Here is a 13,559-nt window from a genome sequence, read left to right as displayed (position 1 = left end):
GCGGACCATAAAAATAAAATGGGGCACAGGGATGACTCCATGTACACATCCATGCGCGAAGTGGAGGCCCGCCTGTGCGCACATAATACGCGCTCAGGCCGCTGAATGCACGCGTAGGTCTCGCTGGGTGATCTAAAACACCGACTGACTGCTTACGGATGATCAATATGCAATCCTGCGCGGAATGACGGAAAGACGTGGTACGATGGTGGCAAGCGTCGGAGAGTACGGCCTGACCAACAGCAGGGCGATGAACAACACGACGACAGGCATCGCCGCCATGGCCCAAACCGACGCCGCATATCCCGCAAAAAGCGGCGCAGAGTCTGCAGGGCGGCGCGCGCGCACACCCTCTGTCATAGACGCTACAACTAACGCACCCAACATCTTCGTGAGCCCCAAGCACCATATATATATCGCAATAGCACACGCACCAGCAAAGCCCAGCGTCGCGCCCACCTGGTACGCTGGTACGCCGTATACATCACGGCGCCGACGCCGCCCTCCTCCCCTTGCGCGCCCCGCCCATGACCATCGCCGTGCACCCCACGTACGCGCCCGCGAGTCCAAACACGCTGACAGCCATCCCGGAGAAGATATACGACCAGTACCGCGCCTCCGCCCTCGCCCCGCCGGCCACCGCGAAGAGTACGGCGCCCAGAGCCATGAGGGCGGGGCTGCACACGAGGATATGCTTGGGGCTGAGGCGGGGGACGTAAATATTTCCCGGCGAGGAACGACGCGGCGCCGCCTGCGACACCCATTGGGCTGCAGCGCACTGCGGCGATGCGCGGCGAGTCGCGCCAAAGGTCCTTTTTCATGACTTGACTTGGGGTGAGTACATACAATGGGAAGACAAAGGAAACGATTGCGCGGATGCGCGGCGCACCATGAGGACGTTGACAAGCTGGAGTTGAGAGCCGAGAGCCGAGGCACCACCAATGGGGACTCCAGGCATGGAAGAACAGCGGCGTGAAGTTCCTGTTCGTCTACGTCTTGGGCGGCCATGCCGGGCTTTTCACGATCCGCTCGATGGCGAAGAACAACGACGAACACAACGACGGAGAGGAGCAGTGTCGTCACGACTTGCGGCGATCCCCAGCCTTGGGTAGGGTAGGGTCGGTTCTCCAGCGAATGAAATGATAGGAGAGAGAGAGAGGACATACCAGATTCTGCGCGATCTGATATGGCGTATACGAACAGGATCAAGCCCGAGGTGAGCACGAGGACCCCTGGTATATCAACACCACGCCGCTGGGCCTTTGCAGGCATCGTATGCGTCGGCAACAAGAGCCACGCGGCACCCGCAGTGGGATGTCCCGGCGAGAGCGTATGCGGCGTACGCGGCGCTGCGCTCGACCGGGTCGGGGCATATGTGTTGTCCGTATCATGGCGATCGCGGAGGGGACATTCATCGCAGCACCTACGCACGCGAACGATGTCGAGGAAACATATTCCGGAGCCCGCTGAGCGCACATACCCATTCCCTGCAGCGCACGGAAGACGATGGCCATTATGGGGTGGACGCTTGCCCCCACTGGGGCGCTGAATATGGCGATAAAGGCGAAGCCGAGGCAGAATATGGGTTTTGTTTTGGGTGGAAGATATCCGATAAACTGCCGGCGATGAGCATGAAAGACGCGAAGGTGAGTGTGTACGCCGAGAGTATCCATTGAAGAGCGCCAGGGGTAAAGTGGAGGTCCTCGGCAAGCTAGTTCGGGCAGCGTTAGCAACAGAATGGGGGATTCATTGACAAGTGGCTCTCACCGAGGGCAATGAAACAACGACAGCGTTCGCGATGAAGATGTCAAAGAACTGGGCCGAGCACAATACACCGAGGACAACGAGCTTTCGAACGGGCGACAAGGTCTGTTCTTCGGCATCTGAGGCTTCGAGCACTGGGACTCGGACGCCTGTCTTAACTACTCACGGTTGGAAGCGGCACAATCACATCCAGAGTGGTCTCGGACCAAGGATTGTAGGGGCTAGAGTACACTTGAGAGAACATTGTAGTTTGAAATTCAACAGCTCGCTTGATGCCTGGCACGGAATGGCGTATCGCAATGGCGAACTGGATGCAGCGAGTCCACGGAGGAAGGGGCGCGATACGGCGCGTGTATAACAACCTACAATGAGTTTATTTCTGTTGCAAGGACGACGTCCAGGTGGATGCTGATGAACACATTCAATAAAAGAAAATAAAAATTAAACTAAATAAATTATAACTTATTTTTATTTAGATAATTGTTTTTATTTTCTACTTTTAAATCGGAGATGATAAGCATATCGGTGGGCGCTAAACTGGACCTATCTAAGAACGAGCCCCCGCGACTTACACAATGACGCGAGCTCATGCTAACTTGGCAAGTCCTCGATGTCACCCAACCAACCATGCACTCCAGGATGATCTGATGCATACCGTAGAACCGATAGCATCCGCAGAAGCTTGACGTCACCACCGTTCAGAGTCACAGCACACACGTCAACGCTGGGGCACCTTCATAGTCGTACGTTTTGGTCTCCCAGAAATCTTTCTCAAATAGGGGAACAGAGAGCATTACACCGAAGCCTCGACGTATTCGATGAGCCCCACCGCCTCGTCTCATTGATCATTACTCGCATGGTCATACCTCCCTCCTGCTGTCCTCAGGCACAGTGTACGCACAGCGCTCCATCCTCGCACTTCTAGCACTTCTGCGGCTCGAACGACTCTGCGTCGCAGCGGGCAGTACATCAATATCAACCACTGGCCGCCCCGATCCGGGGGCCCCTCGTTCGCTCGTGCGTCGCCTGGGAACAAGACGGTCCTTTCGCGCGCCAACCAAGTTGTTCGGAATTACACAATGTAGGACTTCGATGGGATAACGAGTCAACCAACGGGTTAGCACGGCCTACACCATTGCCCATTGCCGTATTCACCCCAGCCCAGTAGACGTATATGCCGTAATATACGACCTGACCGCGACCCACTGCACTTGGTCCCGCCGACTCTCAAAGCAACCGTGCGCGCGCCATGCCCAGGAACACCGCACACCGCACACCGCACACCGCAAGTCGTCCTGAGGCCTGACCGGTCTGAAAACTCGAAACTTGAAACTCGACGTATCCAGAAACACGGTCCATTGTCAGGCGGGGCCAACCCGCGTATCAAGCTCACGCTGATGGGGACTTTGGGCAGCACGAAGAAGAGATCGGGATGGACGCGTGCAAGACGTGCCGCAAGACGTGCGAAAGTTGAAAGCCCCTCTCCGGGCTTTCGTGGCTCTAGTAAGTACTAAGTAGAACCACGAGAGTCCGGCGCTCTAGCGCTCTAGCGCACTGTGTAGTACTCTAGCAAGCCTCTCGCGCGCACACAGAGACACAAGAGCTGCCACATACCCGACACTATTGTCATTGTTATTGCTGTCCAGGCTTTAAGCGGGCGTTAATGGGCTGCTGACAACGGCTGTGGAGACGTTCGTCTGTGTGTGTGTGTGCGTCGAGCGGACGAGAGGTGATTCGGCGCCTGCTGCCCGTTCGTCCGTTCAATATTCAATATTCAGGCCTCAGGCGCCTCCTTGCCGACTACGCGATTACGCGATACGCCCCCGTGTATGATGTGAAAGGATTTCCTGTTCTTGCGAGGCTTTTAAGCATTCAAACATTCAGCCATCAAGCAATCAAGACCTCCGAAGGGAATTCCAGTCGGGGGTCCCATATTCATATTCAGCCCCTGGGCCCAAGGCGTCCGTGGGTAGGTGATCTCCAGCGAAAGCGTTCCGGTAGATGCATAGATTCAACGCACCAGAAGATTCGCACAAGAAGATTCACAGATTCACAGATTCACGAACGTCCCAGCGTCCACGGTCCAGTCTCTAGATCTGGATCTGGTCGTCTCCGTCTCCCCAGACCTATGCCCCCAAACCCCAAGCCCCAAACCCCCTCTGCTTGCGTCTGCGTCTCGTTCACTGACATCACTGACATCACTGTCATTGAACGGTGGCGTCCATGACCTGGATGACCTGGAATCTGGAATCTGGAATCTGGATGAGGTGGAGGCGGAGGTGGAGGTGTCATTGTGTCATCTTCGTTCGCGGACGCAGGAAGACTGGACTATGGACTATGGGACTGTGGGCGGAGGGCGGAAGGGCGGAGGGGAGCAGCCGAGCCGAAGACACCGCGCCGTCGTCTTTACAGTTTACAGTTTTCATGGACTGGGGCGACTACATCTCATGGGCTCACCAATAGCTCCGGGGACAAGTCCGTGTTGGGTGGATCTGGCGATCTTATGTAAATGCGAGCAGTGATTTTGGGTTTTGGTTGGAGGAGCACATTGCGCAGTGGCAGAGAGCAGGCGCAGAGCTCCGAACGATCCGTCGCTCGTCGTGCGACTTCCTGATAGTGACGGTGCTCCGCTCGTCCTTGTCCTCGGAAAACAGGAAAACAGTGCGTTCGTGTCGTCTTCGGAGTCTCGGAGCTCGGAGTCTCGGAGGAAACGGCGCAGGATCGTGAAGGCGCAGAACCGTATAGGCGAATACCCAGGCGACTCGGAATGATTCGAGATTCACGCAATTGCGATTGCGTGTGTTGGACCGGGTGGTTGTTCGCGAGGCTCGTTCGCTGAAGGGAAGAAACACGCCCCAGAACGTGTGCTCTGGAGAGAGGGGGAGGTGGTGTTGAGTATTCCGCCGCAAGGTGGGTTCGGAGGATGCGTGGATAGACTGTGATATGAGTCGAGGACGGGGGAAAGGAGGATTGGACGAGGATGGGTTGCGGGGTGAAGGTATGGACGATGAGGCGAGATGGACCTAGGACAAGAGGGGGTTCTACGAAATCCTTTCTCTGGCCATGGATTGGACGGTCCCCTGGGGTTTAGCTGACATCAGGGTACGGTCATCTGGACGCCGCGCCTCAGAGTATCGGGGCCTCCGGGACTCCTCGCGAATTCCAAGTCCCTTCGCCCCGCGCTAGGGGTATGCGTATGCGACGCAGATATCATGATATTCCCCGCACCCATATATGTTATCGCGGTGGAGAATTCCATAACTGACAAGCTGCTGATGACCTATCTGAATCGGGCGAGAGCATACTGGGAGGGCGCTGTCGCGATAAGGCCATAAAGCCAACGGTACTTACCGACAACGGCCGCACGGAACTCAATAACTCAAGATCGTTCTCAAAGTGGCACAACGGCCGCCCAATGGTTTGGAGGATGCGGCGGTGCAGGAGGGCTGGCCTAGCAGTCCCCGCGCCCGCCGTTAGCCTCGGCATTGACGAGCAGTGTGTTGAACGGGTAGTGGCTGCGGGCATTGTGAACCGTGAACGGATATCGTCGTCTGCGTGTCTGGAAACACGGCGTGCGTCGCCTCCTTGAAGAAAGCGCACTACGCCAGGGGGGGTGCCCATTGATATTGAGGCTCCCTTACAAGGAAGCCCCTCCCGTGCGATCGCTGACGCGCCATGAGTTCTTGAGGATCGACATCGATGCGCCAGCACAGCACCGACGTGCCAGTTGCCAGACTTCATCGCGACGCGAATCACACGCCATATATTCGCCCCCGAGCAATACAAAATGTCTGCAGTGTCCAAAAGGGGCGTTGGGGCGTCGAGGCGAATGGGTGGCAGTAAAAACAGAGTATGTCGCGAAACACATATTCGTAGAGGTACAAAGGTGGGTAGTAAGTAAGTAAGCGGGCGTGGTTATATTCAGTATGGATAATCATTCATGTACGGGTCGTCCCAAGATTCTAGAAGGGGCGTGATTGGGCAAGTGTTAGCGTTAGTAAAGCAAAGCAAAGCATGGGAAATGGGGAATGGGAGAGCAGAGAACGGACCTTCTGTGATGCTTCTCCAGGCGAGGTAGAGTATACCTACAGACGCCGTTTCGAGGATGGTGGCGATGAAGGAGCCGTCGATTCTGGACGAGGATCCCTGTAGGACGCATTAGTTGGGTTATCATGGTGGTAATCACGAACGCAAACGGGGGAAAGAGAGAAGACGATGCTAGGTAGAAAGAAAGATGCGATATACGAAAGTCGACAATATGAAATGGATGGTAAACGGAAAGGCGGACGGAATGTCCATGTCCGTGGTAGTTCAGCGTCCGCAAAGTCAAGGTAGATCAGCAGATCAACGAAAGTCGTCTACCATCGCATCGCATCGCATCTATCGACAGAATGGACGGGGCGACTCACCCTACAAACGACCTTGCCCAGCAAGAACCACGCTAGCTGCGCGAGTACGAAGAGCACGAATGCCAAGACGTAGTACCAGAGGGGGCGTATCTCGTTGAGGATACGGAGGACGACGTAGGTCATCAAGACGAAGTAAATGATGGTTGCGCTGTAGAATAGAGGGGGGTTGATCAGCCACGGGCCGCAAGACGGTAGGGACGGGAGGGAGGGAGGTAGGGAGGGAGGTAGGGAGGGAGGGAGAAGAGACAGGCGAGTCGAGTCGCCTGAACACTCACGCGCCGGGCCAGATCGAGGTAAGAACGAACAGCGGTATACTTGCGAGGGCGTCGGGGGGATTGCTCGGGCCGAACGCAGCAGTGAACGAGAAGGCCACATCGAGGGAAATGTAGGTCGTCGCTGCGAAGAATGCGAGCGCGAGGATGGAGAACGGCTGTAGATGATCGGGGTCGGCGTGTCAGTTTCGTGGATTGGACAGGCAAGGGGCAAGGGGACTCACAACAACGCTGGCCATGGTCCCATCGTCCACTAGCTGAAACGAGATCAACGCATTTCCGACCAGCATCCAGAAGAGGGCCGCTACGATCCCCGCATGGATAGCGGTCAGCACTGTCAACGCCGTAGAACCTTGCTCGAGCAGCGAGCCCGTCGTGAGGAGCTGGAAGGGCAGCGAAAGCGCGTAGAGCCCCAGGAATATACGGAATTCAACGCGGCCTACCGGGCGAGCGAGAGTGATCAGCGCTCAGCCATTGTGTAAACGTAAACATCGCCGAAACGACGGAAAATGGGGAGAGGAACGGCTGGTTTTGGAGAAAAACGGAGGTCGACGCACCAACAGCAGCCTTGCGCCGGCTCACCAGAAACATCAAGGCTCCGACTGCGAATACGCTAAGCCCACACACTATGACATTTGCGATGTTCCCCAGCGATCCGTTTTGGCCTGCGCGCTGGATTCCGCATGTTGGGTCGATCCCGACGGGCGCAGAAGAAGAGGGGGACGATAGACCCCGGAGCGTGGAGGGGGAGTGTGATTGTAGCTGAACGCCCCGTCAGTTCATTCCAAGACGAAAACGAGATCGGAAACGACGCACTTGGTGATAAAATAGATTACACCACGGATAACTGGGCGTCTCGGAGCATAGCGGTTTGAAATCGCCAAACCGCGTCGACATCGTATGCTTTTCTCCGTCTTTTCGCTTGGGGTATGGATTCTACAGGGTGGTCGTTTTCGTTGTGGAATGTAGTACAGAGGGGTGGAGGAGGGGGAGGTGGGGGGGTCGTGAACGAAGGGAAGGATATCTGGGAGAACGAAGGTGGGGGAACGAAGACCACACCGTCCAAGCTCAGTTGAGAGGGCGTGGAAATGCGGTGGCCTGGTAACACGTGGCCACTGGGACCTGATCAAACAATAGACGAGTTATCTTATCGGATTCGATATGAGCGACCGTCTTTGAGGTAGAGCCTGGCCTGCCGGAGGCGTACTTTTGAGGGGGACGAGCACGGGGGGAACGATGAGGAGCAGTGACCAAATGCTGTGTGCGGTACAAGTGCAGCGAATTCCTGGTATTATCATGATGGCCCGTAGCAACTGGGCGCTTGACGCTTAACAACGATCGTCCGGACCGATCGTGATCAGAACTTGGTGCTCTCATCCTTGAAATTTTTCTTCCATGTCCTCGTTCCTCCGTGTACCATCGACAGGCAGACATGTGGTGCATTCGCTCGCTAACGAGACAGACGCCTGTCGCTTCTGTTGAGAATAGTGCTCCGAAGCTAACGAGAGCTTGTTCATGCAGGGATACTCCTTCGCAATGCAAGGCGGCCCTACTTAGGTTCGTCGTGGATGTCAGGGAACTCTGTAATTAACGTTCATCTTACCAGGTGGTGACAGACATTCTCTTTGCGATGTAACGCATGCTAAGTGCAAGGGTCAATCGGTCGTGTTCGCCGTAAGAAAACGACCTTCCGTCGGTTCAGCGTCGCGCAAAATTAACACGCATGTTCGACAATGGAAGCAGAAGAGATTGTTTCCAGCAGCTACGCCGTCCATATTGGCTTTGGATGCGATGGCAATATAAGTAAGGGGCACCGTGCGTTACTCGTCGGTTCTTGAACTCGCTCTTGACGTCTGATAAACAAATATGTAGGATCATGAACACGGCAGCTCCCTCCGTCCCATCATTATGTACCGGCCGAGTCGACTATAAACGCTGTGAACGCTCCTGGAGTAGACCTCGGAGATAGAAACTAAGTACTTATAGTATCACCATTTGATTTGGATAATTCGCCCGTCATGGTGTCTATCGTATACCAACTGATAGAAATTCGATTCTAAATTTCACCCGTTCGTATGCACGTCGAGCGCGGCACAAGACTTTTTCCACCGTGCTCGCCTCCAGCCACGCTTGCCCAAATACGATCCCCAGCCCGATTCGATTCTATCGCATAAGAGACCTCTTCGGTCTATGAATGCAAATATGAATTGAACTCACGTTTGAGGACTCACCTTCTCATCTAGTATTCCATCTAAGTCTCTAGGCTCTGCGTCACATTTCAATTGATGCGCTTTCAATCTCCCTTTGAGGGTCGATGGGTCCAATTTCGAGTGCGCGGTGACTGGCGGATTTCGTGCCCGCAGTGAAGCAGGCCTATAGTGAAGAGGTAAACATATTGTCCCGAAATGGCGTCTACCCCGCTGATGCACCGCCGGAGAACATGTGAACAAGAGGTGGATGTCTACAAATCGGCCTTCGCATCGAAATTGGGTTCCAATTCCGCATCCACGCACGCACCCAAACACAACCACTGAGCCCACCCTTGGCGCTCCCGTGAACATCGACGTCGGTGTCCCGGAGGGCGAGCTCATTGCAGGCCCGGCGGCCGTAGGGCGGGGTATAGACCTCTCTCTTCCCTTTCTCTGGGTGCACAGGGTCAGCAGGCGCGGTACTTTCGCGGTAGCATGATTTCGCGGTAGCATGAGCTTCGACCTCAAGACTGACGCGAGCGAAGGCGTCAGCCTCGAGATGCACAGAAACTCCTGTACCAAACCCATCGAAACCAAGTTTGAGAACGGGGATGAGATGTCCTTCGATGTACCCTGCAGATATCCGGGATTCAGATGCTGTCATGTCGTGATAAGACGAGTCACGAACCTTTCGCTTCGTCTTTAGCACTAGCCTTGAGTTTGAGAGCTGAATTTAGTGATCGATTGTCAGCACAAACATTGTTAGCCATCCATGGAGTAGATACATACGAGACTCCTTGGTTCTGATGCCCTTCTCCGTGGCATTCTTTCGAGAGGCAGGGTACCAAAGCTCGACTAGTATGTCCTTTGTTAGTCGTTGGAATATTGGAAAGGGAATGAAACCACAGGAAACTTACGGTCCTCAACCTTGTATGCAAGATGCACGACGGAATCAATTTTCATATCCAAAGCCGCCTTTGCTTGCCCTTGGAGTTCGACCATTGAGCCAATAGGAATGCTGGAAGGACTGAAAAGGCGAACGGGGGACAACAGCTGCGCACTCACCCGGGGATGGAGAAACCAGGAAGCCCCACGGGTTTGATAAACTGATAATGGGAATTCTACCTGAGTCGTACCCTCCCTGGGATGACACATGAGCAACGGAAGTGACCAAGTAAACACAGACGAAACTCACGAACACTGCACCCTTGATAGTCACCTGAGCGTCGACATCGAACGAGAGTCCAGCAAACGCAGCGACATCTTTGATATTTGGTGGTACTATCGAGCCGTCGATGATGTCTCCCGCTCTGGCATTCCCCCCGCCAGTACCAGCAATGTCCGCCTGGAGCTCTCCTGCGATGACACCCCCAGGACCCCCGCTTCCTGAGCAACCTTTCGGATTGTAGTCGACCAAGGTCGCAGTCCCATTGAACGAGACAGGCGCAATCTCGACTTTGGGATTGAATTCGAAGTGGGCAGCGTTTTCCAACAAACCGGGAAGGTTTTTGACCGCCTCAAAAGGCGGCGCTAGTGCGATGGACTTCGGGGAGCCAGCCTATGGTGGTAGCATTCAAGGGGAGTACGCAGCAAGAGCATTTGTCGTTGTACTTACGATCTTGAGAACACCCAAGCCAGAATTACTATGCTTTAGCAAGTCGTACATGCGTTCGCCATTGAAGCAAGGCTTGGACCAGTCGTTGGCTGCAGCAATACCGACAATGAGAAGTGTGGCCACAATGACGAAGTATAGCGATAGGCGCGTTCCGGGTGTTGCGGCCTTCATGTTGAACCAAGCCAGGGAGTGAGCGTCGCCTGGAAAATGTTGACCTTCCCGTTCGTGAGGGCAAGGGGTGCAGATGTAGCTTTTATTCCTGACTACCTTTCTGTAGTATGTATCTGACGTGATATATTGATGTAGCGGCCTAGCGCTGAGCGTGGCTTCTTCTATTGTTACCGCAAAACCTAGCAAGATGTCGTTCGGTATATCAGTAGAGCGGACTACCATTGAACGAGTATTCTCGCTTCACCAGCTGATGGATACCTTTGCACGACACGGGTAATAGCACTACTGGCATAAAACTACACACGGCGTCAACGACATCCATGTCGAACGACGTCCCGCCTTGAGGGATTCGGTTGGCCTGATATGTAGAAGGGATTCGAGCGGGGAGATAACTAGCTAGCATGGTTACTTTTCCCCAATTTATGGAACTATGGCAAGTGTTACCAATCTGGGTCAAATATGGGTGTCCTCATTGTGGAAAAGGAAACGCACGACTCAGCGAGTATTTCATATTTCTTTAGCGGGAATATCGACCGCACATCAAAGGTAGAGCAGACCTTCATCAACAACCGTCATCAACAAGATGTCTGCCTGAAGAGACGCGATCTACACGATGCGGCGAGTTTGCAGACAGCGGCGACAGTGGTGGCGGAGCTGGAACACGCATCGGGCGCTAGTTACATCTCATCCAGCTGTTTGTTCGACCCAAACAGATAATTCTGGTTTTGACTCCCTCTGTCTGCAACGTCGTCAGAACACGTTACAGCCTACGCGTAGCGCGATCTAAGTACGTGTAATGAGACGGTAGCGTTAAGACGATGCTCACAGGTTTCATGATCTCCGACTCACATCACCCTCGTTCGATTTTTGTAGAAATGATTGGTTTTGCAAAGTCGGCGCGTTGCACGTCGGCTCCACAGGGACTGACTACCATACTCTCAACCAAAAAGAGGCTGTATTGTGAGCCCAACGAGGAATAGGTCGCAGTGAGTGTCGAATTATCATTCAAAGGCTCAATTTCTGAGATGGTACCTGCACTATCTATGAAGTGGTACACAATCAATATGCAGCATTGCTAATGGGAGGGATGTTGTGTGATGAGTAATTCGAGTTTCAGGTGAACAGCTATATAACTTCTACACCCAATTACGCTAACGACTGCCAACCATGGTGCATCCTAGGCGCAATGATTGGGGCTCTATGTCACCCTTTGAAGACTCTCCCTCTCAGGGTGTATAGTGAAGAGCGTCAGGACGTCGTTTCCAAGCCACCGCTGCGTCCTTACGTTTCCCTTCGTCACCTCGATGAATGTACTATCCTGCAGGCCGACTCGAACTCTATATACTCAAGGGGGTTTATGCGCTCTCTCTGCGGTTCCAACGCCTCACGAGGAGCTCCCCCCTTTTCGCCTCCAATACTCTGTTCCATTCTGGAATATCGGCTCGGCTCTCTCAATCCCTGTTTTCCTGGTACGCCCTTTATAGCGAACTAACTTATATAATGCCCATATTGAGTAGTTATACGCCAACTAAGCGACTTCGTATAACTTTGGTAACAGAGAGGAGCCTGTACTGAATTACAGCGGTCACAGTCCTCATATCTGCGAACCACTGGCCACCAGAAGTCCTTGTCGGTTTAACGCGAGTCATCGAGGCTTCGGCCTGCTGGTACCCACGACTGTATACTCGATCCTCCCCGTATCGGACGGTTCGGGGTCTGACCTGACGTAGGGAGATACATTCCGCGCTGGGTCCTCCCAGCGCCGCGATACCTCAGGAATTCCCGCGCCAGGACCAGGGAGATGTAACGGCGATGATTCCCCCCATTCCCATCCAGAATGCAACATACTGTCCATTCCATCGTGGATCACCGACGTCCAGTAATCCAAGGACGAGGCATGCTATAGCGCTACCCTCTCAGTGCTCACCTCTCGTATTACTGGTATGGTGGAAGAACTCACCCGCTCGTTATGCTTCAGAGGCTTATCGATATCGAGATGCCCAGGGAGCCGGGTTTTAAGGGTGTCCCTTCGTCGGATAGGTTTTGCGTCGTCTGCGCGCCCCTTTGATGTCTGTTTCAAACGTAAGCAACCGCTGCTCGAAGGAAAGATGCATTGCAACTGACAATACATCCATCGCAGACTCTGAAACATATGGTAATTGTAGCGAGTCGGTGTTCCTGCTGGAACTCTACGTTAGTTTGCTCTCGACTCCTCACAGCCGCCATTATGTCTTTGAACGTTACTGAAGCCAGAACTTCCGAGTCGGTGCTCCCCGGATGCCCCGGTCGAATCTCAACTAATGCCCTGTCGTTCGGGCATATTTCACTGTGGATGTCGATCTCATGAGGAGCATTAGCACATCGTGTAACAAACTCACACAGGTGACCGTAGAACCCAGTTCGAGTCCATCCACCGCCAGTTCCCCTTCTCGTCCCGGGTCTCACCACCGACTTTCAGTGAGATAGTTACACAAGTGGGATATCCCGCCTGTTGGTTGGCATGATTGAGATCTGGGGACTTCACCCGTATTCGAATAGCTGGAAACCCAGGTGCGTAAGCTGCCACGATGCTCGGACGAGAGTCGTTCTGAACGAAGTACCTTCAATATATATACTGGGGGGACGGATGAGAGATATTCGAAAGGCCTGAGCGGATTCAAGCTACTCACAGATAGCGCTGATGATCTTCATCTGACATTTCTAGTGGTATGGAAAGAGGTAGCGGTGCGTCATCTTGTACTTGTCCTATACTTAAGGCAAGCCAGTGTGGTGCTGGGCATATCGTACAGCGACTGGATCCACCGCGATGTAGCCGTCTATTTGTACATCGGATCGGGAAATCCGTCGAGCTCCCTCGCACATTCAACACGCGTCTTGGCGGAGTGGCGTTGAAGCAGCCAGCCCCGAAGATCGAGGCTCGTCCAGGGCAGGGCTGAATATCGTGACCACCACCGTGTCAGTACAACGACCTCAGCCTGGCCTGGAACCAAGCACGATTTCTGGGAGCGTGTCGTATGGCCACGCCAGAACCTAGGATTGGTGCAGACACGCATCGAGTTATGAGAAGGGGGTTCGACTTGGAGGTTCAGCTGTGGTCGATGAATAGGTTGGATGCCGTGCTAAGCTGGCGCGCTCCAGT

General features: G+C 54.1%; 5 protein-coding genes across 5 annotated transcripts; all 5 read right to left on the bottom strand.

Annotated features, from left to right (window-relative positions):
- Positions 1-484: 484 nt before the first annotated feature.
- On the bottom strand, positions 485-1,484 carry PC9H_006995 (uncharacterized protein; the record flags this gene model as incomplete). The annotated part of the gene is made up of 3 exons (XM_036776532.1): positions 485-677; positions 890-1,423; positions 1,477-1,484. 3 exons carry the CDS (start codon positions 1,482-1,484, stop codon positions 485-487), a joined length of 735 nt encoding a protein of 244 aa, XP_036630152.1.
- A 29-nt stretch (positions 1,485-1,513) lies between these two features.
- On the bottom strand, positions 1,514-2,008 carry PC9H_006994 (uncharacterized protein; the record flags this gene model as incomplete). The annotated part of the gene is made up of 3 exons (XM_036776531.1): positions 1,514-1,711; positions 1,768-1,869; positions 1,931-2,008. The coding sequence occupies 3 exons, from the start codon at positions 2,006-2,008 to the stop codon at positions 1,514-1,516; spliced, it is 378 nt and encodes a 125-aa protein (XP_036630151.1).
- A 3,677-nt stretch (positions 2,009-5,685) lies between these two features.
- On the bottom strand, positions 5,686-7,342 carry PC9H_006993 (uncharacterized protein; the record flags this gene model as incomplete). The annotated part of the gene is made up of 7 exons (XM_036776530.1): positions 5,686-5,726; positions 5,814-5,910; positions 6,174-6,321; positions 6,449-6,603; positions 6,670-6,884; positions 7,003-7,110; positions 7,282-7,342. 7 exons carry the CDS (start codon positions 7,340-7,342, stop codon positions 5,686-5,688), a joined length of 825 nt encoding a protein of 274 aa, XP_036630150.1.
- Positions 7,343-8,716: 1,374 nt separating this feature from the next.
- On the bottom strand, positions 8,717-10,420 carry PC9H_006992 (uncharacterized protein; the record flags this gene model as incomplete). Its single annotated transcript, XM_036776529.1, has 8 exons — positions 8,717-8,818; positions 8,963-9,267; positions 9,323-9,361; positions 9,424-9,489; positions 9,552-9,652; positions 9,700-9,740; positions 9,830-10,192; positions 10,250-10,420. The coding sequence occupies 8 exons, from the start codon at positions 10,418-10,420 to the stop codon at positions 8,717-8,719; spliced, it is 1,188 nt and encodes a 395-aa protein (XP_036630149.1).
- Positions 10,421-12,065: 1,645 nt separating this feature from the next.
- PC9H_006991 (uncharacterized protein) lies at positions 12,066-13,118 on the bottom strand (the record flags this gene model as incomplete). The annotated part of the gene is made up of 6 exons (XM_036776528.1): positions 12,066-12,320; positions 12,381-12,491; positions 12,545-12,746; positions 12,799-12,958; positions 13,021-13,034; positions 13,090-13,118. 6 exons carry the CDS (start codon positions 13,116-13,118, stop codon positions 12,066-12,068), a joined length of 771 nt encoding a protein of 256 aa, XP_036630148.1.
- Between the last annotated feature and the right edge of the window lie 441 nt (positions 13,119-13,559).

The sequence above is a fragment of the Pleurotus ostreatus genome, assembly GCF_014466165.1.
Source record: "Pleurotus ostreatus strain PC9 chromosome Unknown scaffold_5, whole genome shotgun sequence".
NCBI classification, from domain to species: domain Eukaryota; kingdom Fungi; phylum Basidiomycota; class Agaricomycetes; order Agaricales; family Pleurotaceae; genus Pleurotus; species Pleurotus ostreatus.
The sequence above is the reverse complement of the archived record's forward strand: the minus strand, read 5'-3'. Positions and strand labels throughout refer to the sequence as shown.